Below are 27,647 nucleotides of genomic sequence, written 5' to 3'. Positions count from 1 at the left end.
TTATGACTTTGTGAGATCAATAAATAACTCCATTACAAGCAAAATTGTAATGGCAAATGGCTTCAGCCTGTGGGACACCAGCTGAAACCCATAATGAAATCACAACAGCTCTGATGGTCCCATGGAGGCCCTTGGAGGACTGGTGGGAGTTTGGGCGTGTCAGCAGCTCCCTGGAGAGGACCAAGCAGCCCTGAAGCAGCCCTGGTGGGTTGGAGGTGAGGAGAAGCCGCTCTGTGGGTGCACTGAGGGTCCCTGAGCCCTCTGGCACAGGGGTAGGGCCGGGAGCCACAGCACCATGGCACTGCCTGTATCTGCTCGATGACAGCAACGTGGCCATGTGCACAGCTCTATGGCCAGAGCAACAACGGCCTGACTCCATCTGCAAAATAAATAAATAAATAAATAGATAAATAAAAGGTAAATGCTTTCATAGTGTTCTAAAATGCCTAAAAAAAAAATCCCTCCAGTCCACAGAACAAAGTGTTTCATACCTTCTCTTCTGGAAACCTTTTGGCTAATATTTGAGCAATAAAGAAAACACAGCAGCTGTTAGCGCAATTTCCCCCTTGAGGCAGATCGTCCTCAGGTAAAACAAAACCCAATTAACGTATCATCAAGGTCAGTTAAATTAGACAGTGCAGACCGTCATCATGCAGAGCTTTCCTCCAGCGCCTGCCACCAGCGCCGAGTGCCGGCCCAGCAGAAGCGCCAGAGCAGCGGGGCCTGTCTGTGTGAGCGCTGGGGCGGGGGCCGTTCCACCGGCGGTGCTGCTGTGGGTATCGGGGACAGGCGGCTGCTGTCTGCCTTCTGCTTGCTGCTCCTGTCGTTGCAAACCAGATGTCCAGAGAAGATTTAAAAGTCAACTTTATTTGAAATGCAAAAATATAAAAAAAAATACTTGTCCACAGGGAGGTTTTGTTTTGTTGTTTTTTTTTGTGGTGGGGAGGGGATACATGAAGGGGAGAAATGTTCTTTAATCCTCTGCTTATGGTCCCTTTCTATTTTAGTTTTAACTTTTATTTTTTTAAAGCTGCGGTTGTTTTTTCTTCTATTAAGCAGCCAGAGGCACTTCTCCCTCTCTCTGCCCCTTCAGCCCCCAGAAGGGCTTCTCTGAGAGCCAGACCTCACCCCAGCCTTTTCTCTTGCAGCCGGGACTGCTGCCATACATACATTCCTCTCCATGTTAGTGCCTGAAGACACTCCAAGAAGCTCCAAATGCAGCCGTGTGCTCGCTCAGCGCTGATTTACTGGGATACTGCATCACACCTCATTCCCCAGCCCCCACCAGGCCTAGGTCACATAGGATGCCACTGCATTTGTCATCTAGAAATGTGAGTTCCATACACTGTGGGATTAACCCTTTGGCTAATCCAATCAACACCCTAGGATGGCTGTTTTAGGTAAGCAGCCAATACATTTGATGAAGCCCGATCCACTTTGATCAGACCACAGAGAACGCAGTGTATGGCAGGAGACCTGGCTGGTTCTCCTGAGGGCAATCAGTTCCTTGCTTAGGAAACCTTCAACATTAATCTCCCTGTCATGCTGTGGTTAGATGGGCTGAGAGCTGCACCATCAGCAGCCAATGGAATAAAGTGGATAAAAATCCCGCAGGTTCAGGATTTGTACATACATGTGCACAGAAGTGTTCAATATTTTTATAAATTCCTTGAATTTCTTAATTATGAACATTTTAGAAGGAATACAAGATGAAGATAAGAGTGTAACACCAGACGACAACCCTGAAAACCTGGCAGCTCACAGATACAGTGCAAGGACAGTCAACAGGGTGAACTTCACTAGGGATGGGGCGAAAATAATCCGGAATGAAACTCTAAGCCAGCACAGGAGAAGGGCAGGGCAGATGATACACTTATTGAGGCAAAACCAGGCACAAATCCCAGAACAGGTTTGCAGCATCTTTGCTAATAACCCACAAGCACTTGCTGTGATGAGATATCAATGGGACAGTGAGCTCGTCAGGCCCAGTCCCACCTCAACCCGGCATCCATGGAGCCGGGTGGGGTGGGTGCCGTGGATGCTGCAAAGCCCAGGGGGCTCAGAGCCTTCACTGTTAAAGAAAGTTGTAGAAGGACAGAGGGTGGTAAGGGATGAGGCTGGAGCAGTTCTTTAGGCTGCACTGCATCAGGGAGGCTCTGCAGTACTCACAGCCTTCTTGCATCCTTTGGGGACAGGCCCAGACTCCGGGACCCAGGGACACTCCTGTCACAGTCCCAGCTTGCCATACAGGTGCTGTTATTGGATATGTCTGGTGTTCCAGATAACACACCCAGTGCACCTGATGGTGTCCAACCAGCATGACCTTGGCTGCTCCCGAAAGGAAGAGGCACCACCAGGCTCCTCAGCCTGTAGGGCCACAGGCACACAGGGTGTTCCTACCAGAGGCTCCTTGTGCAACGTGACCGCAGCGAGACAAGCACTGAAGGGAAGGAACACCGCTCTGCAAATCAAAAGCTATTTATGCTCTGCTTGAGGAGCAGCGAAACACGGTGTATCTGTAAGTGGAGATGTGGTAATTCAGTGAGAAATGAAGTTGGGAAGTCCCAGTCACAAAGGTCAACCAAACACTAGGAAAAATCGCACCGTCTGTCAGGGAGGGATCCAGCTGTGCTGAGCACGGCTCATCGGTCCCAATTAGAGTGGTTTGTACTAACAAAGGGTGATCTCGAGCCCACAGAGACTGTAATCTAATTTAAAATTCAGTGCAACAATGAAAATGAGGGAAAATAGGAGAGTAATGTAAAACATGATTAAGAGTTTGCTAAGCAAATGTAATCAGAGCACTTAGAGAGACAAGCGGCTGAGTGTTTGGAGCAGGTGGGGAAAGTTCTCTTTCTGCACGAGGGCTCACATCCTCGCCACCACTGCTGCAAACCCCCTGCTTGAGGGGCACTGGATCTCCCGTCCCCATGGCCCCATTTCTGCAGGCAGTGGATGCTCTCGGTAGACCCTGTGGAACAGCCGTGGCTGTGGCTGGGCTCCAGGCACGGAGCAAGGCACGGAGCAAGGCTCCAGCCTGTGCATCGGCCATGGCGTGCTGCTTTGTGAAGGCCCCACGGGACTGTTACAGCTCACCCCGGGTAACCAAGTGACCCAAAAGTGAGGTGCTGACAACTTGAGGCGGCTCAGGGGAACCGTGGTAAAGCAGTTCTTCCCCCCACGTACAGCCGTGCTTCCCAAGGGTATCTGTTAGCAACTCGGTGAGCGCAGCCGCTCCTGCTCCGCGCACGGCTGCAGACTCGCGGCACCTACTCGTGGCCGAGGCTAGCAGCGGGGCAGGGCTGGCTCTGCAGCCACTCGTCGCTCTGTGGCTCAGCCTTACATCCCTCACGCGCCGCAGGATGCCCGGCAGCGACGCGGCCGGGTGCCGAACCGCAGCAGCTCCCGGGGTGACAGAGCGTTCCGAGCGGCCGAGGAGCTGAAGGAGCGGCGTTTCGCGACGCCCGCACTGTGACCTGCGGAAACGCTCTCGAGGTGCGGTAGAACGGCGCCCGTCGACAGCCGTTCCTGCAGCCCCTCCAGCTTCTCGGAGGAAAACCCGGCAGGGCGGACGGCTCGGCCTCGCCGCGGATGAGGGCCGCCGGCACGGCCCGCGAAGGGCAGCGAGGGGCGCTCCTGCCGTGACCCCGCCGGGCTTCCGGGCCCGGGGACGCCGCCGTGCCCCGTACCGCGTCCCCTTCGGCGGGGAGAGAGCGGCCGCGCCCCGGGGGGCACAGAAGGGGCCGCATCGCCCTCTCCGCGCCCGCCCCGACAGCGGGGAGCCCCGGCCGGGTCCGGCCGCCCCCGCCCCCGCAGCCGCCAGCGCCGGCCCCAACTCCTCATTGGCCGCCGACGCCGAAGGGAGGATGACGGCCGGGCGGGAGCGGGCGCCGGGGGTATAAAGCAGAGACGGCTCCGTTCCCGCCGTCCCCCGCCTCGCCATGCCGCGCGGCTTCCTCGTCAAGCGCAGCCGGCGTCCCGGCGGCTCCTACCGGGCGCGCCCCCGGGAGCGGGACCCGCCGCCCCCGCCGCCGCCCGCCGCCTCCGAGGGCGGCCCCGCCGCTCGCCCGGGGGCGGAGGAGGAGGAGGAGGGCGAGGAGGAGGGGGGCGCCGCCGCCGCCCGCCCCGCGCCCGCCGCCGCGACGTGGGCCGCGGGCGGCGGGGGCGCCGGGCTCGGTCATCCGGAGGGGCCGTGCGGCGGCTGGGGGCCGTGCGGCGCGGCGGGGCCGCGGGCGGCGTTCTTCGAGCGGTGCCTGAGCTCCCCCGCCTCCGCCGAGTCCTTCCCGCTGGCCGCCGCCTTCCCGCCGGCCGAGAAGCTGCCGCCGCCGCCGCCCCGCACGCCGCTGCCCGCTCCCCCGCCGCCGCCGCCCGTCCCCGCGCTGAAGCGGCCGTCGCGGGCCAAGGCTCCCGCCAAGAAGGCGAAGGCCACGCGGAAGCTGAGCTTCGCCGACGAGGTGACCACCTCGCCCGTGCTGGGGCTGCGCATCAAGGAGGAGGGCCCCGAGGGGCGGCCGGGCGCGGAGCCGCCGGGGGGCCGCACGCCGCTGGGCGAGTTCATCTGCCAGCTGTGCAAGGAGCGCTACGCCGACCCGCTGGCGCTGGCCCAGCACCGCTGCTCCCGCATCGTGCGCGTCGAGTACCGCTGCCCCGAGTGCCACAAGATCTTCAGCTGCCCCGCCAACCTGGCCTCGCACCGCCGCTGGCACAAGCCGCGGCCCGGCCCCAGCGCCGACGGCCCCGCCGCCGCCGCCCCGCCGGGCAAGGAGAACAGCCCCGAGCGGCGGCCCCGCGCCGCCCCGCAGCCCGCGCCGCCCCGTCAGCACCTCGGCGGCGCGGACAGCGGCGCCGCGGCCCCCGGCACGGAGGCGTTCTCGTGCCCGTGCTGCCAGAAGCGGTTCCGGCGGCAGGCCTACCTCCGCAAGCACCTGGGCACGCACGGCGCCCCCCGGCCCGCCCCCCTCGGGCCGCCCGAGCGCGGGCAGCTCTCCTTCGGCTGCCACCTGTGCGGCGCCCGCTTCCCCTCGGCGGACATCAGGGACAAGCACCGGCTGTGGCACGCCGTGCGGGACGAGCTGCTGCTGCCGCCGCCCGGGCGGCCCGAGGGCGGCGGGGCGGCGGGCGACGAGAGGCAGGGCTTCCCCTGCAAGCAGTGCCCCGCCACCTTCTTCAGCGCGCCCGGGCTGGCGCGGCACGCCAGCAAGTGCCACCCGGCGGAAGGCAGGCAGGTCCTGCTGCTCCAGGTGCCCGTCCGCCCGGGCTGCTAGCCCGCCGGGTGCCCCGAGCCCGGGCCGGGACCGGCCGCGCTGTAATTCCTATGGAACGTCGCGGTCCGTGTCCGCGCGGCCGCGAGGCGGAGGGGCCGCAGCCCCGGGCGGGGCGGTACCGGGCTGCCTTCGGCCCGGGAGGGAGCGCGGCTGTACAGACGGTACTTAAAGAGAAGAATTATTTTTTTCTTTTCGCGCGAAAGGAGCCCGACCCAGCGACCTTGTTCCGGTAGCCTTAGCCCCGAGCTTCACCACTGAAGTTATTGTGAAGTGTTTCGTTCGCTGTATTATGTACCAAATAGTCAGGAAGGTGAATGTTCCCGTTCAGTCGGTGTCCGGTCACATAATAGCTAGCAAATCGTATGGGAACCTTTTCGTGCTGTCCGCTTGCTAAGACGCGAGGTGTTGCTCTCCGTGCTAAGTACGCATCTCCCGCTCCTTCCGTGTGTCCGCGCTCCGGCACGGTGCGCGCGGCTCCGGGGCTGCCACGGGTTCTGCGCTCTGCCGGTGTCCCGGAGCCGGGCCGGACCGGACCGCTGCGCCCGTGGTGCGGCGCGCACCGTGCTTTGGCGGCGCCCTGCTCAGCGCTCCGACGCGCCGCGGCCCTCCGGCCCGCTGCCGGCGTGCCGGGCTGTATTTCTTCGTTCGGTTGGTTATTTATTTATTTATTTATTTTCACGCGGTGCTGCTTGTTTCCAAATGTGATCGCGGATGAGGCCAAAAGTAAGGACGAGCAAATTCAATAAACGGTCTAAAACAAAGCGAACGCCTTGCTTGAATTCCGGGGGGAGAAGCAGGTCGTTCGGTGAGCGCTGAAGAGCAGGGTGCTTCCATCTTTTCATTAAAAGCGGTGAATTCCCTAGTTCTGTATGTTGTTGCACACGACAGGGCGCTCGCAGGTATCGCGCCCAAGGGCTGAGAGCAAGTGATAATGCTTCATTTTATGTGCGCTTTGAGGACTTTTCGTGTTTGGGTTCCAGGATCTGGAAAACAGAAAGCATCCAGCAGCCCTGTCGGGCTGTTCTGTGCCGCCTGCCGAGGCCCCACCTGTAGCACGCCGTGTCCCCGCACGGGAGCAGCGGGCATTGTAACAGTGCCTCTGTCAGACCCTTGGTGGTAACTGAGGTTCAGCTAAAAGTGCCTGTTCATGTCACTGGACTCAGTGTCAGTGTGTGTTTTTAAACCATCGGCCTCCTTTCTCTGCTTGTCTGAGCAAAGGGAGAAGGGCTACGGACCCTGCGGACACGATTGCTGGCTGTTCCCATAGTCAGCAGCAGCGCCGGGCTGCACTTTGTGCTGCCAGGCACCGTGTTCCCCACACCTGGGGATGGGGATCTCACTTGTTCCTGTGGTGGATCCCCATCAGTGCCCCCCGGAGCTTGCTCCCAGCCTGAGCCAGCCGATTCCAGTAGGGATGGAAGCCCCATATCCCTCGCAGCCGCTCTGTGCACACTCTGCTGACCTTGTACAAACTGGAGCAGAAATCTAGCGGCTTAGGTGAATGACTAAAACACAAAAGGTGGTAAGAATAATTTTATTGTATTATTAAATAGCATGTCTTCTCTTCAACCATTACAAATTTGTAGATACTACATGAATGACAATACATAATTTATATTTTTACTGTTGCCCATATGATATATTTACACATGCAGTTAGTACCGATGCCATGCTACATTTTGTTAACAGCATTCTGTTGTTTGCCAGCCCCAAAATGTGAGCATCTCATCTCCGGTAGGAAAATATCTCTGGATGGGTGGAATGCGTGTATGGAGCTGCTCTTGGGGCTCGAATCAGCGGCACCGCAGGTCCGATCCTGCAGCGTGTTCCCTTTGCTTCTGCAGTACACAGCATCAGAGCAATGAGTTTAGATCAGGAAAGTGCTTTTTTTGTCGTCTGTTTGTTTTTAAGGGACAATGACACACATACAGCCCAGCAGCCTGGTGAGAAAGGCTAAAACTCATGGAACTCAGTGGCACTGACTACTGATACCACTTTGAAAAGCAAACGTTATAAAAATATTTGGAAGCCAAGCAGAAGGAGAACTTCAACACAGTGATTTTTTTATCTTTTCTGGCATAGCTGATGGCACCACCTGCACGGCTATGACATGACACACCGCTCTGTGAGGAAGGAGCACAAGTTGCTCTGTTTGGGCTCTGTGACGCCTGAAAGGCTGTTGGATCATTTCATTAACGTAAATGATCTGCGCGCAGGCTGTGCGTTAGCGCTGTGACATCTGATGGAGACTTTACAAACGCAACTCCAATTCAAAACTGTACGTTCGTCTTTCAAATTGTACGTATTCCTTTCGTTGTTCCAGAGCAAACTGCAATGGGGCACAATAAACACGATGTAACCAAACGGCAGTCTCCAATTCTCATGTCACTCAGATCAACCCAGAGCTAAAAAGGACTTCTGGGGAGGTGCGTCCACCACCCAGAGCAGCAACTGGTACAGGGGACAGGCTGCACTAAATTAAAAGAAAGGGAAAAAGTTGTAGTAATAATAAAATAATAATAATAAAAAAGACAGCCTGGAGTTTGATAAAAAAAAAAATCCCACTAAAATATGAAAGTAAAATTCCAGTGTCACTGTTTAAAATAAGCACACAGAAGGGTAGGCAGGGGCTGGGTGCTGTCAGGAAGCTGTGGGCACCCCGCCCTCAGGACTTGTTGGCCGAGCCCGAGGAGCGCCGCAGCTTCATGGACATGCGGCTCTTGCTAGTCCGAGGAGACATGGGTGAGGCTAAGTCTGTTCCATCCGCCTGCGCTGCTGCTGCTGCTGCTGCTGGAGGCTCTCCCGGCTGAGTCTCTGGGCAGGAGCCTGCAGAGGACAGCAAGAACCGAGGCTGTCAGTGCTGCCTCCATGCCGTGGCGCGGGCATCCGTACACGAGGGCAGGCAGGAGCCCCACGCTGCCTGCAGCCCACCACGTGTACCAGCCCCTCACCAGCTGCGGGTGGCCGCAGTGCCTGCCTCAGCACCACCTCTAGAGAAAGGTTGGTGCCGGGGGCCACCGGGCTGCAAGGCCACAGAAACCCTTGTCCTCTGCCACTGACGCAGCACTGAGGTGGGCACTGTAACTGCTACGGAGTGGGACTGACCCCTGACTGGCTCCCTGCAGGGATGGGGAGGGATTATGCAGGCCGTCACCCCAAAGAGTTAAGTTTTTATGACAGCATGGAAGGTAAGAGCCCATTGTGTGTGAAGGGAGCTCTGGGGATGCAACTGAAAAGGTGGAGTGAGTTGGGAGAGCAGAACGCCTCTTCCCATCTGAACTTCGGTCAGTGCTCCAATTCCTGCAGGGCCCACAAGGCAAAGCTTGAACAGATCGTATGAGCTGGATGCACTGCGCATCCCACGTTCTTTGTAAAAGGAACAAGATGAATTTGAGATAACGGTGCAGAGCTCATCCCCACACCCAGAGCTGCTCCGCAGCGACGTCCCCAAGGAGCCCTTCTCATAGAGCCCAGCTCACCTCTGCCAATAGATACTATGGGAAGGAGGCAGTGCGACGCGGCAGTTATATTCTGCCTCCTGGGTACAGAAGTGAGATGCTGCAAACTCACATGCACAAAACTAAACTGATTTGAGCAGCCATCTGCGGAGACCGACAGCTGCCTGGCCCCAGTCTCCCCCCACTGCCTCTGGTCACTTCTGAGCTGTATAATCTGCAGACAGCAGCACAGTCCTGCAGAAGTCAATGGGAAACCCCTGCTGGCTTCAGTAAGGCAAAAAGAATATCGCTTTCTATTCCTTCTGCACCACGGTAATGCTTTTAAAATAATAATAATACAATAAACAGAACTGAAGGTATTTCTCTCTCAGTTAACATTTCGTATAGAGTGGGTGCAAAAAAAAAAAAAAACCCTGCTAAAAAGAGATTTTTTCTTTTCTTTGGAAAGGCTCTTGTCAAATAAAATCATGGCTCAGGTAGGAAGTCTGAGAGTACAGTTAAAGCACTGCCATAAGCCTGAAGGGTTTGGTGCCTGGAGCCCCCCTGGCCTGGCCACTACCTGCCTGTTTCACCAAGGCCCCACACTCTCTTTCTCCAGCTGACACCAGCCACCGAGGTGACAGGGAGGAAAACGGGCTGCTATTTGTTCCCCAGCTGGGGACAGCAATTCTCTTCATGAGCTGGAGACTTCATTGCCAAACAATCTGGAAAAGCACGATAATGCCTGACTTACTGCGCCTCATAAAAAAAGGCAGGCAGGGAAACATGCGCTCTCATTTTCTGAAATTCTATCTTGTTCTAATTTTACAAGGAATTAAAGCATTTCAAACGGTGGAAGTTAGAGAACAGAAAATAACCGTTGTTGTTTTGCACAGCATACCATTCACAGCTAGCGTGAAAGACCTTCCGTTTCAAGCCTTTGCCCTTTACCTTGATGTGGCCAATGCTTTCTAGTGGAGGTTTTGGAAGGAGAAGAAATATCACAGCATTTCTTTCTTTGTTGAGAATGAAGAAGTGATGAGGAAGGAGAAGTGGAAAGAAGTAAGGAAGGGGGAGGAGAAAAGATAAAAGATAACAGGTGTGAGACATGAGACACGAACTGCAGAGATTGAAGGGCATTAACAGATGAGTACAGAAAACAGAATTTCGAGTTTCATTATGCAATTGCTGCTCATGCTACGGGTTAAAGAGAGTGATGAGTTAGTTATGTGCAATGAAGCAACAGCTCAGAAATCTGGTGTCATACTTACCAACTAAGCATTACAAGAAAAAAAGGAAGGGAGAGAGAAAGAAAAGAATTCTATGACATTATCCAGATCCAGCAACCTTATTTACAGCAACTGAGATACATCCTAAGCATTGTCTGCAATGTTTTCTCCAAGTCTGTGAAAACAGTTAAATACTCACACACATACACACAACTGAGAAGGAAAAACAAATGGCAATTTGACACATGGCTTCTGCTCCCCAGCTGTTCCACCTTTCTATTTATGCTACAATTACAGCCAATCTCAACACGAGACTCTGAAATCACACCAAGAAGAAAAAACACTGGATTTGAGCCTGTTAGACCAAGTCAAGGAGTAAAGCCACACTTCAACATTTTATTAAGGGCAGGATAAGGAAAGTCTTAAAATTCCAACTATTTCAATCAAGGTGTTATTCTTGTCATACCTTCAAGTTTTGGTTATGATTTCTGTAACAGACATCAGAAATCACAGCATTCACATGTGGATCAACTTTAAGAAACTGACTTAGAGTTGCTGAAGAACAGAAGTCATGTAAAGTGATTTTCACATCTGAACATACCACACCAGAAGAGTGAAGAATAATGGCACTTAAAATATACTTAAAGCCTGACAGCAATCAACAGACCAATTCATAACTCAGTTTCATTGGATTTTAGATATGAATATATATCTACACAGGCACACGCACACACACACACACACACACACACACACGTAGATACTAAGTGTGGTTATATAAATTCAGAAGTTCTGTTTCCCCTTCAGTTTTAAAATCTTCAGTGTAAAATGTTGAAGCTTTATATCTTTGTGCAATGAAATATTTAGTTATCCAAACTATAAAACTATGATTAAATAAGAAGGCCTTATTCTCAATCGACCTGTAACAAGAAAATTCAATTAAAATAAACAAAATAGATGAATTAACTTTTTTAAGACTTTGAAAAATGTTTAAAAGTAATTTGTTGGTTTGTTGTTTTTTTTTTTAGTGTCTTAAGCTTGACAACTGACCAAACTGGCATGAAGCATTTGATCAGCTTGATATCAGTTTGATAGCGTGGGATCACAGCATGAAGCTGTTTCAGTTGTTTGTGAATGTGGAAGCTATTCTGAGGAGTTGAAACGGGACACTTTCCCAATACATCTGCAATTTTCAGAACCCTCTAAAGACAGTAGGATTTTTATTTGTCTCAGAATGGAGCTATTTTAAACTTAAAAAAGGAACCCTGACTACACACTGGCTTAGAAAGGAACTGCGGTGGAGGAATACAGAAACACCACAGCACACCCATTTGCATGGCTTATCTCCTCACTCAACAGTTCTGAATTGCAGAGGTGAAAAATTTAGACCATAAGTGCAGCAGGGCATGTAGCTTCTTGAGCTTTCTGGCTTTATCACATCAGTTGTGTGATCAGTGTTTTTCTGAGTGTCATTTCTGCGAACGACCACACAGGGAAACACCATTTGTCCATGTTGGCAAATTCTGATTTTAAGATGCTTCAAGCCCCACCTCACCCAACCTCCAGGGAAGAGAAAAAACACTCGAATAATTTGTGCCCTCTGCCACTCTCACAAACATCAGCCCAAAGCTGTCCAGACTATCAGTTACACTCAGCAGAGCCTTGCTAGGGCCAAGGCTTTATATCTGTCTGCAGTTTTAGGAAAAGATGAAAGTAAGCAAGAAGCAGGTACAGAGAGGAAGACTGCAAAAGCAGCTGCCAAGCAAGATGAGAAGCAGAGGAAGAGATGATGAGTGGCCTGGAGGCCTGAAGCTGGGTAGGAGAGAGAGAGCTGGAGTCAGACATGAGAAAGATGCACAACCAAAAGGGGTTCATGGAACATGAGTTGAAGAGCTTATGTCCAGCAAAGGATACTCTTCAGAACCTGTCTGGAAAGCTGACTTACTGGAGAAACCTATTCTCTATCAGCAAATACTTTGAACATACACTGGCAACATTTCTACTCTTTCCATTGGTAGAGGTTCAGGCAGAGCTCACTGGCACCACAAATCACTGCACTGCCCCAGTTTGCAGAAATTGGTGGTGGATCTTGAGGGTACAGTTTTGCTTATGAATCAGTATGGCTGTTAATCAATGTCACAGTTTCTCTTTTGTCCTGTGCCTTAAGCAAAAACAAGAATGGAAAGAGCTACACATTAAATGTTGTTACAAAACAATTAATCTGTAAAGTCAAATGTTCAAAAGCTAGGAAATACCAGAACTAGAATTGTACGTGCTGCTGTAATTTCATCCCTTGGTACATTTATGTATGGGATTTTTTAAATTAGGCAACCATGTTCCATTTTTTTTTCGGTAGACTCCATTAATTGTACCAAGTTGACTCGTCTGGGACTCCAGCAGTCAGAGTATCACAGAGTTGGAAGGGACCTTTAAAGGTCATCTAGTCCAACTCCCCTGTGGTGAACAGGGACATCTAAAGCTAGATCAGGTTGCTCTAGTCCAAACTGAATTTACTGCTTCAAGGTGCTGAGGATCCTCAGCTTACTATGACCAAAGTGGTTAACAGATATTCAGAAACATTTCAGAAACATTTAATGTTTCAGCTTCAGTTGTCCAGTGTGGAATTTTTGGAAAACCAAATTAATTTCTGTGGTTTTGCTCTAACTTGGAATTACAAAAAAATCTTAATAAGTCTAGACTGAAGAACAATAATGAGAAACTCTTCACAGCCCCAATTCATAAAACACTCCTGCTTTTACGCGTGTTTTCAATCCCAAATTCAAACACCAGCAAGAGCATTGGTTAGACCTCTCTGCAGTGAGAAAAGCACCACCATCACCTTTGAAGGGCTAAGACAGGATAAAAAAGATTATCAAATTCTCTATTCAAAGGTACAAAGCAAACGAACAGCAGAGTGGATGATGATGCAGGCTCTGGAATGTGAGATCTTGTGCAGGGCTGAAGAACCATTGACTCCACATTCCCCCATCTCTCTACCTGTAAAACAGCATCCCCACTGACTGTGGGAGAGAGGCAGCAGAACTGCTGAAGTCTGGCATGAGAATATAGGAATAACTGCTGAGATCAGAAGGTCTTCTGCCAGCATCACAGGTAAGATACTATGGCAGAGAGGTTCCCTTTCTGTGAAGTTTACTATATGGCGGTCCTATTTATGGCATCAGAGTGAGGAATAAAAAAGTACCTCAGAGAAGAACCAAAAGTAAATCATCAATACAATTTAAAACTCAGAATCTTAGCATCATGAGGTCAATAAGTCCTTCAGTATCATTGAGCTTGTCACTGACAGTTTCCTTGGCCTACTCTGGTGTCACAGAAATTGGTTTTACTCAATAGCTGTAGAGCAGGAAATATTAGTTCGCAGTTACTCTGTTTGTTAGAGACAGAAAAAAAGTAGAGAAGTAAATGAATTATATTCTGTGACTAAGTAGAGGTAAATCTCCAAAAAAAAAAAAAAAAAAAAAAAAAAGAAAAAGAAAAAGCATAGATGCACTACACTATTCAAGTCCCTAAGCATGGGGAGGTGGACTTGGCAGATATTTTGACAAGACAACCTACATATCTAGGTAAGACAGCAGCAGCCAAAAGAACGTTCTATCAAGGAGTAACCACTCTAAGGAAGGAAAGAGTTCTTGCCAAGGACTGAAGCTTTCATAAACTGAAAAAGCACACTGTCACTGAACAGCATGTTCTCTATTGGCGTAATTTAAATGAAAAATTTGGCATGCTGAAAGTGGCTGATAGGATCACAACAAAATTTACAATGCCTGGTGGTGGGATTTTGTAGCTTCACCGCTTCCATGTATCTGTTTCAGAGTAAGGAATTGTAGGCATGTAGTATCTTATAAAAATTGAACATATTCAACAACTACAAGCTTTGAGATCATGATCAAAGTAAACAATCAAGTCTGTAATACCTAACACGTGGAAATATTTTCTGGTTATTTCTGATTTTTTTTTAATTTTTTTAATTTTTTTTTTTTTTTTTCCCCTCCATAAAAAGCAGACAAAATATTTTTAATTTTGAAGAGTAACTGCAACATAATTTCAGAAGCTGGTCAGAAATTTTCAGGTGATGTGAAAACAACTGGCAGGTAGCCTGCAAAGTTTTGAGTCATTCTGGGGGCAATGAATGTGTGTGGATGCCCAGGCAGGACTCCAGTGCTGCTCCTACATGCAAGTCCTGGAACAAGTCAGAACTCCACACTCATCTTTCAAGAGTTGCTAGATCCAGGGACCATGGAAAGTTGAAATCTGGTGGAATCTTTCTTAGGACCATGGTCCTTCAAAGTTGAGGATCATCTGCACCTACCCTGCTCACAGGTATACCTTCATTAGAACTGGAAACTGGCGGTTTTCAGACTAATCAAGCTTGGGAGATGATTGCTACCTGCATGGCACAAGGTGCAGAAGAACATCTCCTTGAGGACAAGACATCGTGTTTTGTGCAGTATAAACACGCACATTCAGTCAGATGTGAAATGCACCACAGATTCCTATTAATGAGTTTTCTGCAGAAAACCATTACGAGAGAAAGCTTAAGACAAAAATCAATTTTTTCAGAATTCTTTTTCCAGATCAAGTTAGAGTAAGCAAGTACGACTCGGACAGTTCTTAAGGGAATACAGGAATTGCCACCGTGGAGCAATGTCCTGTATTAGTTTGATGCAGACTTTGCTTCTCCCTGAAAGAATAAGCTAGATGAAGGACACAGAACCACTAAGCCTGGAATGAGATTTCCAAAAGTGAACTGATCCAGAACTGATACAGGCACGCTAAAATATGTACTATACGGAGTGTCTGGTGCTGAGTACATACTGAGTAGGAAAAGTGGCAGGGATTGGTGTCTCTGGGCATTGGTTTAAAGTTTCCAGTAATAGATTCTTCCTATTCAAATGTTTTCATACATTAAATTATGTTACTATCTTTGAACTAGTTTGATTAGTTTTAAATTACTGCCATTTAATTTAGTTTTCCTTTGGTTTTGATTATTTACACGGGAATAGCTCTACCACTTATACTCTGAAACTAACTTCTATTCATGGTTTATACTTACACACAAAAGAATCTCACTGTCTTAACATCTCTCAGTCATTCTTTCTACAGACTTCACCAGAATGCTTTTGTAATTTTGAAATTGATTTCTGCATATTTTATCAATTAAGAAACAAATTTTGAGATAATAACTTACCAAATTAATTAATTCTTACAAAATTTATTTTATTTAGATTTACAGCTTTTCCACAGTAGCACTTTGATTTATTTGACATTAAATAAGGGTTTCTGAACAAAGGATTTCAAGTGTTACACATTCTTCTTCTCCTTCTCTCCTATGTTATCACTGCAGAATGCCTTACAACATCAATGAAAGACAGTACAGGGTACAAAACACACCACTGCCATTCAGTACTACTTGTTCATGCTGAGAAACGAAGGTCAATACAATAAAGTGTTACTCATTCAACAACTGTCTCTACCATTAGTTACCTTAATCCCAGAACCAGTGTTAGTGCTTCATGCAGACCTGAGGTTAGTAAAAGACTAAAACTTTAAGAAGATGTAGTGTTCATTTCTCAGTCAGTGTGAAATTCTTTTTAGTGTGAACAAGGGCAACAAGGAAAGTTTGCATACAATTTGGTTACAAGCTTAGTGCTCTAGTAAAAGTAATAGGAACAAAGGGGTTTTTTGGACACTTTGTCTTACCTTCAGATAAACAGAACTGATATTTAATGATCTAAAAAGAGGGGAAATAAAATAAATGAAATAATCATAAGGAGTTCAGGAAATTTCAGAACAGGAAGGCCTTGAGTCACTCATTTTCTTACCGATTTTATTATTAGTAACTGAAAATGCAGTATCCTCTTATAAAAACAGAGGAAAACAAAAATTACCTTAAGAAAACTTTACAACTAACAAGCTGGAAACAGATAATTGCAATGCTCTCAGGTTTCTAGTTTTGAACTTTTCATTTTAAAAATGTAGAGAGCTTAAAACATTTTTACAGGGAAGGTGTACTGACATTAAAGAAGCCTACACTGGCCTAAACTAGCCTGCATGAATCAGCACTGACAAGTCATCAAAATTTTACATGAGATAATGCAATCAAATACACTGTGAAAATACACTTGCTACATTAAAAGAGCTGGCCAAGTCTTACTGTCTGGCATTGGCTCATGCCAGACAAAAGAAAAAGGGCTAAAGGTAACTTTGTACAAGTTCTTTAATAGGTGCATATAGTGTTTCAGATTAATGGAAACCATCAATGATATGAAAAGGTTTGAATGTTCATTCTTTATAAGTAAGGATACTGCATTTGGTGTAAGATTGTATAAGAACAGTTCTTGACCGTTCTTCTTACCTGCATCTGAGGGCAAATGGTGGTAAGGTGCTGGACAGAAAACCTGAGCAGCAAAATCCTCAAAAGTTGTAGGTTCTAGGTGATGCTGAACAATTGTTTGCAGGTATCGTGCTCTCTCCTCATAGCTGGTTTAGTTTAGAATTAAGGAACAATTTATATCATGTACTGTAATTGTGAAATATCAGTGCCTAGTAATTCAGAGCTCTTATTGGTAAATATGTATTTCAACGATGGTACACACTTATAGTTATGTAAGGAATTAAAAATAAGATTATCTGAAGCACTGTAACAATAGAAACTGTAAAACAAATATAATCAATATGAACCTTATTGTTCCTTTATCCCCCTTTCAAGCTTCATAGAATACTTTCCGAAAATCTTTTCAAACTACAGCAGTTTAAATGTTCTCTCTAAACAAAATGCTTTGGCTACGCTCTGGTTACAATCACATTAAAAACCCTACATTTTCAAGAAGACAGTGTGAAAAGTAACATGAGCATTAACAAAATAATTTATTTTGCACTTTGCTTTGACAAACTCTTTCCATAATCCCTAAACACACACGCAGCTAAGATAAATACCGAGTTTAATTTGGGTATTGGGAAAAACACCTCATCGATTATGCTGTTAAAACATGCAAGAGTATTTGTAAAGAATCTGCAAGACCCCTAAATACCGGCTAACAGGGTGCTGGCAGGGCACTGACAGCAAAATGCTGTACTTCTTCCTTTTCACCATGTTCTCCCTCTCTGATATTATTGACAAGAGAGCAGTGTCTTGAAGTGTTGCTGCTTTTGAAGAACCCTCTCCAGGCTGCTTGTTCCAGCAGGCCTGATTGTGCTGTTAGCACAGGGAGAGCGAGAAAAAGAGAGAATATTTCTGCTGTTCATGAAAGCAACTATGGAAATGGCTGTCAAAATGTAGAGCAGCAGGCAGCAACATACAATTATCAAGAAAAACTACCATGCTGACTTCATGTCGTACAGTTCCCGAACTGAGAAATCAGTTAACCTTTTCTCTGACAACTTTCAAAGTCCTCCAGCTGCACTCAATATGCTGAATGAGGGAGAATTTCCCAAGTTACCTTACATAACCACAACACGATCAAATTTTTTTCCTTACATCTATGATTGTGCATATTTTGTTTCTGTATTTTCTCTGTCGATAGTAAAATCGTGTACATACATACATGTTGCCTAGAAAACCTCTCCCAAAAAAACCTCAATTTCCCAGCCCTGAAACCAAATAAACCAACCAAAAAATACGCACAATAAAATCCGAATCAGCATTCTGTGGAGGAATGTACTCAGAATATTTTGCAAAGGTTGTGAGTTCTGACTTCAGGTTTGCTGCTCTTTTGGAGCAGAAGAGGGAGTTAGGAAACCTCCGTTTTGATTCAATTTTGTTTGTGAAATGCAGATAATATTAATCTCTGTATCCTGCACACATATTTTAGTAAATTAAACCGCATTAGAAGTGACTGAAGCTTTTAGTAACAAGTGCTAACATTTTAAATAACTGTTTCAGTTATCATGATAAAATTCTCAGCCCTATATTACCACTGGAAACAATACCCTTCATTTTAGCTATGAAAACTAGAGCTCAGCTATTACAGAACTTTTCCTATGTACAATATTTACCATATATCTTGCAGTACATCTAATATGTAGGAATGCAGAGAGAATGTATTATCTGAAAACAACTTCCTACTGAATATGATCACCTTAGTGCTGTTTCCTTAGACCACAACTTGGTTACACAGTGAAACCGCAAAACAATTTCACCTTTAAAATTTGTGTTCCAATTTTTGTCTTCTGGATCCAGACAGAGCTGAAACCCAGAAGAATTCTCAATCTGGAGAAGCTGTAATAAAAGCAATGGGACAAGAGAAAATACAAAAATCTCCTACTGTAAAGAGCCTTAGGTTGGGGGATAAACACAGTGTCGAGCCTTAAGAGAGAAGAGTAATATAGCACATTTTTTAAGAGGCTACGTATAAGTGGTAGAGGATGAAACTGATGGTTGAAGTCTAAATAATACTACGTATCTCACAACTTGTTGAAAAGCACTTTTTTTCATTGGGGGAGATTCACAGCTGCTGAATTTTCTGCAGTTAATAGAGTCCTTTGATTCACAGCAGTGCCCCTTGCACAAAATATACTGGCCTTTGTGTATTACCAGAAACTAATTTTCTATTTGGCTGAAAAGGGAAAAATGGGGTTATTGCTTCTCCCTCCTACAGAGCTTTTCATTATGCCTGATGCACTCAACTTCTAAGCTCTTCTGAGAAAAAAAAATAACTGAAGAGGCAAGAGGTAGAAAAATGAGCTTGTTAGCACATTAGAAGTGAAGTATCTTGGTGGGCTCTAGAAATTCCCAGTGGTGTGTTAACTTATCACTCTATGCATGCTGGCACTGATAGTCTCCCAATTGATCACTCTCTTTTCGCACCAAAGGTGCTGCCAGGAAGCAAAGGCTGAAGGCCCACAGGAGAACAGGCTGCTATCAAAACAAGCTGTTTTTAAAAGTCTGCTTGAATGGGTAAAATGTTTCATGGTAAAGTAGGGTGGAGACACCTACCTCCTTTTCAAATGCACTACTTTCAGAGGTCTCTGAAGAAAATCTTTCAGGTTACCCTATTATACCCAAAGCTTATACACAAATAAGGCTGAAATGAAGGAAAGTTACCACTTTGAATGCAACGAGGACTTTCTCATTCTTCAGTCTTTGTACACATGTCCTAACCAAATAAAGAAGTCTTGACACAGATGCTGACTGGGGAGGATAATGATGTTTTTGTTACTCAGTGGAGAGGACACGCTTATATCAGTTCTAAAAGACTAATTCAAATGCACACTTAGCACACCCAGAGAAAGGTAATTCAGCTGGCCAGGTTGCCTCTCGTCTTAGCAATCCTCAAAACTATCTGCACTGTGTCAAAACCAGAATTCTGCTAAAAAAAACCAACCCACAAATCTGATGCGAAAGCTAATTCCGAAACCTGCACTAAGAAATGATACAATCATTACAGAACAAAACAAAACAGAACAGCTCCTCTGTTAGAAAATGAGTAGCTGAGGTTTGGACACTTACATCTTCTACTTGCAACAACTTCAAGAATATTCTAGTATTTTAAAACATTATTTTTATGTGTGTGTGTGACTGAGATAATCCAGTTCTACACTTCACTTGAATGCTACTTATCTGCAGAGAGTGACCATAATCCCATGGAGGTTAATTTCTGCATTACTTCTATTAGGCTAGACATTTCTTTCTTTAAAATGCTGCTCTCTAGGGAAGAGTTATTAGCACCTATAAATTGAGTGGCACACACAAACTCAATGGCTAGTAATAACAGTGGAAATGCAAGCTACATTCTTGCTGTGAGTGGATGTTGCCACTGGCATCCCAATTAAGATGGAATGGGATGGACACACAGATAAACCAGCAGAGAAAGAATCAGTTTGTGACTAAACACAAACTAACTGTGCCATAACCTTTCTGCTTCTGAAGAAGCTAACTGGCAAAAAAGAGAGCAGATAAAGAACAAGATATACATTAACTATACAGACACTCAAATCTGTTGGCTAAAAACTGGCAGATATATAACTTAACACAAAAAGCACAATAAAACATCCAAAGATCTGACTAAATGATTTCATTATACTTTTTCAGAAGTTGTAGTCCTGAAATATACAATCAATATAACAACAACAAACAATCCAGAAATTGTGCCCTTACAGGTCAATCAGGTTGCAGTCACTGCAACTAACATTTCATCTGCATTACAATTTATGTGAATTTTTGTATACTCAGAACTGCAGAACCCGCTTTCAGGACATCCCACTTTGAATAATAAAACAGCCTGGGTTGAAAAGGACCACAATGATACCTAGTTTCAATCCCCCTGCTATGTGCAGGGTTGCCAACCACTATACCAGGCTGCCAAGAGCCACAGGGCACTGACAGGGCATTCTCTTCAGGTATCACTTTCAATGTGCTATTTCCTCACATAAATGCAGGTTACTTATTTTAACTTTACAGTCAATAATTATTTGATCAACTTAATCAAAACTACTAAGATGACATCTTGGAAGGCTTATGTAATCTGTTGGCATGCAAGTCACACAGCCATTCATACTTCTCACTACTGTTTCACATATCCTTGTGTTTTGTATCTTCCCTCATTTTGTGCCTTCATTTTTATACTTAGCTTTTTAACTTTGAGGACACAAACAGCATTTGCCTAGTCTGTGCAATGTATAACGTATACGTATGTAAGTATAACGAGACTGTGGTCTATGGTCATGTTTATACACTGTCTGCAGCTATGCATCTTCATCCACCACCCTCATCTCCTTCCTTCATATTCAAAACAGTTCCTTCACAGATCCATTTTTTTATTCACAGTTTTGTCATCCTTCCATTTGATGAGGATATCTATTTCCTAATTACCTACATCTCTAAGCATTTGTCTCAAATTTTTCTTTCTTGCAACTCTAACCATGCAATCTCCATAAGCTCTACTTTCCACTGCCCAGTCCCATCTACTGTCTCCAATTTTCTAGATCTTATTAGATCTTAGATTAATAATCATCTATTCATAATCATTTCCATAGGTTTATCATCACATTCAAACTACACTTCCCCCCCCCCCCCCCCCATTTATATTCGCATCTCTCTAAACTCAGTAAAAAGTCAGCCTGTAAGCTTTAGAATTGAATAGTATGTATTGCAAGTAACCTATCTAGTATTTAACAATTAAAGAAGAAGGGATTTATGATTAGTGCATTATAATCATTAAGGGACTATCAGTCCTAAAATTTCATTTAACCTGAAGCTGAGAAAATACAAAGTAGTTTCAACATGGACTAAAATTCTCAAGACTTTAATTAAGAATATGGCTCTTCACAGTTCTTACAGGAGCATCTATGTGCTACATCTACAAAGGGGCTGGAGAAAAAAATTCTAGTGTCGGCCAAAGACTTCCTGAGCAGGGGCCATAACCCAGGAAGTCTCTTCTCTCACTAAAGTACCATAACCACTGCTTTGTACAGATGAGCACGTACTCTCCCTGTGATGATGAGGACCTTTTTTGAAGCAAAGAGCAATTTCAGCAGTGTACCAAGCACTCCTATTACAAAATGTCCTCAGTTCCGATGGCTGGAACGACATTCTTGTAAGAGGCAGTAGGTGCTGCCTCAAAATTGGAAACCACTCTCTTATTTCCTAGATGACTGATGTAAGTACTGAGTTACCTCCTGTTGTATTTGTGTGGAAACCAACCCAGTAAGCATACTTTCAAAACTCTATGTACTGCTGCCTTACAAGTAAGATGAGTAAAGAAACACCTACCTCTGCTCAACAGGTAGACAGCAGCATGAGCAAGAGGCACAAGAAAATGTATTTTTTTTTTCCTATCTCTGTCTCTTATTCAGACAAACAATAAAAATCACAATATCAAGAAAGTTATATTAATAAATCTTCCCTTCTGATATACATATATGTGCACAACCATTTAGCATATGACAATAAAAAAGCATATTGGTGTCACAGTGTACATGTGATCACAACACTGACGGTATGTAGATCTGAGAGCCTTTGATTCCATTGCTAGGAAAAAGAGAATCTTTTGATGATCGCCTAGAAATACCTTTTAGAACAAAAGCCAGAGAATGCACTTCTAAATAGCATGATGGACCTTTTCAGGTTAAATTACAAACTATTGTTAGAAATACATGTACAGCTGCATCCCTGGCAGTTTCAATTGTTAGCAAAATCATCTAAGAAGTCAATATATATTGATATGATTGTGAAGAGTAAAAGCCAGGCATTTGAAAAACAATTTAGACAAGCAGTAACCAAAGCACTGCTCCATTTTTAACAGGAAAATGAAAATCTTCCACCCAGAGATAGTTGTTTGTAGGCTCAATGGACACCTATAAGAGGCCGCTTCTTTTTGATTGCATGCACAATGTATAAAAGAGATTAATGATGTTTTAAGAAAAGCTATGTAAGATGGCACCTTTTTGTTTATACCTACCCCCTCACCAAATTTAGAAACACACTTCTTTGCAAGGAAAAATAATGATGCAATATTGTCAACAATCAAAAAAGCTCCCACAATATTAAAGACCAAGGGGGAAAATATATATACAAAAGAGAGAGAAAATAGTGAGGGACAATAAATGGTAGACATTGGTAGGATTTTAACCTTCTAGATACCTGGGTCTGAAAAGGTGTTTGAACTCTGAAGAATTAATTGCTACAATCTGATATATTTATAATGAAGAAAGCAGCCATTTTATTTGGCAGATTTTTCCTTGTAAATTACATTTTCTGACTCCAGAAAATGATACAGTACAATATCACACAAGTACAAATTGGTAAAAACCTAAGGTTAAAACCTTAGCAGAATTTGACAAAACCCAACCATCATACTTGCAGAAATGGAAGTGTTTTTGTGTTGTTGTTTTTTCTGGGAAATCTCGCTCTGAAAGGAAGAGATCGTTTGGTGGTTGTCAAATCAGATGAACTCATACCGAGTCACAACAATTTGTACGCTTTGTTGGCTCTTAGAATTAAGGATGTAAGTTGGGATGCTATTGATCCGGTGTTGGAAGCCCTGCAACCAGCTGCATTTTGTATGTAGGTGGATGATCAGTATCAACTGGCCACACTGAGAAGAACAGTTAAAGTTCTGTTCTACTTTGAAAAGTGACTGTAGAAGTAGCACCTACTTAATGCATTTCAGTGATTCCTGCATCTATTTTGCATGGTACAGAAAGATTCTTTTTCCCAACTGTAACTTCTATTAACTCAAGTCAACTTATTTCTCATAGTCAGCCTGGGTTCTTTTCTGTTTCTTAAATACTACCAATATTGAAAATTGGCACATAAATATTTTGCTCTGTGCATCTGTTTACACAGATATGCTGTAAATGAAAGCAGTGTCTGCATACGCAATTGGAGTTTATCCACATCACTGATGATTTATAAAGCAGAATTCAGTTTATGCCTCTCATATCCAATGCAAGATTTTCAGGTTAAAGGGAAGGAAAAAAAAAAAAAAGACAGTGCTCGACACTACTGAAAAGGTGAATAATTTTACAGTTTTCTAGGGTGATTTTTTCCCCCAGAGAAATCATATTCTCTGCATTAGTGACAGCGCTTTTGTAAAACATAACAATCTATTTCCTTACTCATAAAACGGAAAATAAAACTCAGAGGACCCACTGTAGTATTTTTAAAGCAAAGTTCTAAGTTGCCTTTCATGAAGATATCCTTAAACTGTGGAAGGGACTCAGTGCTGATTATCCAAACCCACTGATTTTAAGAAGCAATGTGTTCATATGACAAGCTACTAAGTAAAGTAGATATCTTGTTAATAAACTAAATCAATATTAAAAGTAAGTAACAAACAGACGACAGAATTTAAGTAAACATAAAATGCAGTATCTTAATCCTTAATGAAAATCTTTTTCAACAAAAACTGTAACTGCCAAAGGGTTCTGTGATGCAATTTCTGAGGTATATGCCTTCATGATGAAAATACAGAAATGAATAATAGATAAATCCATACAAATTAATCTCATCATTCCAGATTTTGAAAATTGTTTTTAATGCATATACTTACATCATTCTTTATATGAACATAATTAAAATTACATGTTATTTATTATGCTACTAAAAAGTTCAACATACTTTAATGAATTGAAAATTTGGGGCTAAATTATAACTTTTGTTGTTGTTTTTGTTGTTGTTTTTTTTTCCCATTTAGAAGCTTTTTAAAAAAGTACTAATTTTACAGTTAAAAGTGATTAATTCCAGTATAGATATACTATAGTTAAATGATGAATAGGGCAAGCACAGGCCGGGCAAAGTCACAGCCACTGACTGCTTCTGAGTCAGTGTACTGCTTTCTGCCTAGTTTACCACCACATTATAGATTGAAAGGCATTGACTTTATCTAGATTTATATCAGATTCTTTATTTTTACCATGTAAGCACTTGCAAAATTGCTAAATTACTGCAAGAAATTGTGATTGATGCTTACATTTTCATTAGAAAACCCAGTACTGTCTTTCTAGGAACATTTTTGACGTATTGTTTATTTTTTTTTATCTTGTTCCATCAGATCTTAAAGCTAACTAAATTCTTCAGTGGTTATAACATCTTCTGTGAAGAAAAAGCTGTGATTCATCAGAGCAGACAAAGCGAGGCTTTAATCCATTCCTGTAACCATATTGCCAAGTCTATATTGTTTACATTGCGTCTCAATTAAGAGACAGGCAGGACACCTGGTACTTCTTTATCTAAGTCCCACGGGCTGCCAGATGACTCAAAATCCATAACAGGTGCTAAAGCAGTGTGAGTGTAGCACCATTAACACAAACTGGAATTAGATAAAATTTGGACCCTGCTTAACCACTTAAAACACTCAATTATGAAATGAAAAATGTAACCACTTTGTACCAAGCTCCTTTGGAAAAGGCACATAAAGATGCGTAGAATTAAACGGCAAGTGTAATGGACTTAACATAAATTTTGCATTCGGTATAAATATTCTCTTGAATCAAACTATATAAAAAACAGCTATGTAAAAAGTTATCATTTTAAGACAATTGCATCAAAATATTTTGAGATTACACTTATTAAACTGAATGATTCTAATTCCAATCAACTGCTCATGCAAATAAAAAATGACACCACTGATGCTCAGATTTCGAGCAATTTCCAAGGTAAGATGAAAAATTCAGAATTAATAATATTTATTGAATTATTCTACTCTGTATAGCCTTATAGTTATTTTACTCTAAGGACTTTGGCAAACAAAAGCATCTTAAGGAATGATCTTAAAACAACAACGTTCCAGTGAAAAAAAGCAAAGATAAAAGGTTCATCCTTTTACTGAAAATCACACTGTGGTCTTTTTTTCAACACTTTTTCAGCTAAGGTGACTGAACTAAGTATTAAATTTTGACAGAACACACCTCATGAGAGGAAAAATGAATATCAGGAATTTTACAGCGGGCAATTACTTAAGAACTATCTGTATCTAAATGCGCAGTAATCAAATTAAGTTTCTATTTAATATTGTAATTATCAAGAACACAATATAGTGATTTTATTACCAGAGTAAGCAGTAACAAAGTACAGTAAACTGTCATTCAAGACAGTGTCATAGCATCTATGATAAGCAGCATATTGGCTTAAACTAATGCACTATATGCCTCTAGGGAACGTCAGGCTCAGAGACTGGGTTTTAACATCAGAATCTATCCATTAATCTTGACTTAAATATAATCTTCTCTGAAGTAAGAGGAAGAATGGGCATTCAATGAATTATCTGTTTGAAATATAGCAGCAGCAGATTAACACAAACATATAGAAGAAAGTCTCAGTTTTGCTACCATTTATTTTGTACAAAATTTACAAACCCTGAACTGCAATTCAGCATGAACAACAGTATGATCAAATGACTAACAGTATCAGAAGGAAAAATACCTCAAGACTGTAGCAGATTACTCATTAAATTTACTTGTGATGTAGTCAGAAGACTAATCACAGCATTTACAAACATCCCTAGTAGCCTATATTGTGGTAACAGCCTATGGGGGTGAAAATAAAACAGTGAAGGTGCAGTGCTGCAGCTCTCATGTAGGCAGAATTTCCACTTCACCTTCCAAGGAGGATTTGTCTTACTAACATTGTCCAGACAAGAATCAATGAAACTTGACGGTGTGTTGTGTTAATTATTTCACAGACCATCACAGTTACCCAGCTTCAGGACTCCTTTGGAAGCAGGCTCCCTGAGGCAGACAGAGTGGCTCACAAAGTGCTTCCAAAGTGGCACTGCTGTGACACAGATGAGTGGCAGGAGAAGCAACGACATGACCAGCCAAAGGGCCAAAGTTTATTAAGAATGTTGCCCCAAACGTGCCAGGGAGAGATGTTCAGTCATTTCAACCATTGCTTCAGCCTACAAATAATATACAGGGCAAAGGAAAGTGCTACCACATGCACTGACTCCAGATCTGGGGAGAGGGGCTATTCCTATTCTGACACTCAGCATTGCATTGGTTTAAATCTAGGTTCATGCATGTAAATATAAAAAGCAAAACTGGCTCTGCTTCAAGCACTTGCATGAATGCTGAAGTCCACTGTTCTCATACACTCAAAAGTTTAAATTTCTATCTTAAGTACTCTCTGCATACATAGATGTATTCATTGATGAGAGAAACAGTTATGAAAATGTCTTTCATAAAGACCTTGCCAAAAACTGCAAAAACTAAAGATATAAAATAATATTAAATATTGCCCAGTAAAAAGACTACAGATGAAGACATTAATTTGCAATTCCACAGTACACAGAGACAACTCTCAAATGAGAAATTTCGTCTCTAATTCCAATCTACACTTAAATGATCATTACAACTACCTAGAGAATGTTTTATCTTTACCCTGGGCTGCTGCAGTGAAGATACAAGATAACCTACTTGTAAGTCTCTTTGGATGGCAGCAAAGTCTTCTGCAATTTTTAGAACTAGAAGTCTGTCAAAGGCATCTTTCATTCAAATGATGAAAACAAAAAAGAATTTTCAGTTACTTCCCTCTTCCTTTATTTTGAATAGCAATTAGTAGATCAGCCCCTTCTCCCTCCTCCCTAGTGCTGTCAAGCTGTTGAGAGCAGTTTGCAACACTACAATGGTACTATTGTGAATGCAGTCTGGGCTTCCTTCCCACAGAGAGTTAAATGGGCAGTTCCTGCTGCCCATGATTGGTGTCCAGCGAAACAATACTTAAGAGCCAGGTTTTATCAGTTCAACGCCAAAGAAGTGAAGCCAGGGAACCCAAGCCTTCATATCATGCTGAACCATATGCCAACCCTGCTGGCCCCAAAGGTTTATCGCTAAGAATCAGGAACCATCATGTCCCCTGTGAAATTTCAGTTCACATACCTTCTGTGAAATACATGGCTTTGCTGAAAACTGACCTTTTCCCACAATTGGCATGAACAGATGGGTGGTAACTATGGTTCGGCAAGCAGAAATTAAAAGATTTTCTAATACCCTTCATTCTTCTATGTTTAAAATGAGAAGCATTCTGAAGGAAATAGATACACTTGTGACCAAAAGATCTATTCAGGTGCAGCTAATCAGCAATTGCACTATTTTTTCTAATGTCTAGAAAGTATATTGTGATTACTTTGATTGGCCAGGCCATGATTAGGACTCATGTTCTTTGGAATACCATATGGTAATTCCAATTACTGTAATACTAACTTTTAATCCTTGCTTTATGCTGGTTTATTACATTGTGTGTTTTTTTTTGTTTTTTG

At 44.0% G+C, this 27,647-nt stretch overlaps 2 protein-coding genes across 15 annotated transcripts in view; one reads left to right on the top strand and one right to left on the bottom strand.

Moving 5' to 3' along the window:
- Positions 1-3,941: 3,941 nt before the first annotated feature.
- Positions 3,942-5,858, top strand: INSM2 (INSM transcriptional repressor 2). The gene has a single exon (XM_072338694.1). It carries the CDS (start codon positions 3,942-3,944, stop codon positions 5,262-5,264), a length of 1,323 nt encoding a protein of 440 aa, XP_072194795.1. The 3' UTR covers positions 5,265-5,858.
- A 923-nt stretch (positions 5,859-6,781) lies between these two features.
- Positions 6,782-27,647, bottom strand: part of RALGAPA1 (Ral GTPase activating protein catalytic subunit alpha 1) — a 109,556-nt gene continuing 88,690 nt past the window's right edge. For 6 of the 14 annotated variants that reach the window (XM_072338968.1, XM_072338969.1, XM_072338977.1 and 3 more), the window contains 3 exons: positions 16,307-16,431; positions 9,603-9,717; positions 6,782-8,090 (listed from right to left, as the gene is read on the bottom strand). In XM_072338968.1, the coding sequence (XP_072195069.1) occupies positions 7,988-8,090; positions 9,603-9,717; positions 16,307-16,431 (343 nt within the window). In that variant the 3' untranslated portion in view covers positions 6,782-7,987. Of the gene's footprint in view, positions 8,091-9,574; positions 9,976-15,651; positions 15,683-16,306; positions 16,432-27,647 lie in introns of those variants that run through there. The other 8 variants (XM_072338970.1, XM_072338979.1, XM_072338981.1 and 5 more) reach the window with 6 other exon arrangements.

This window comes from Excalfactoria chinensis, chromosome 5, assembly GCF_039878825.1.
Source record: "Excalfactoria chinensis isolate bCotChi1 chromosome 5, bCotChi1.hap2, whole genome shotgun sequence".
Classification (NCBI taxonomy): domain Eukaryota; kingdom Metazoa; phylum Chordata; class Aves; order Galliformes; family Phasianidae; genus Excalfactoria; species Excalfactoria chinensis.
This window is presented reverse-complemented; position numbering and strand designations above follow the sequence as displayed.

Excerpts from the sequence above, each read along its gene's own strand:
- INSM2 (XM_072338694.1), top strand. The coding sequence starts at position 3,942 with ATGCCGCGCGGCTTCCTCGTCAAGCGCAGCCGGCGTCCCGGCGGCTCC.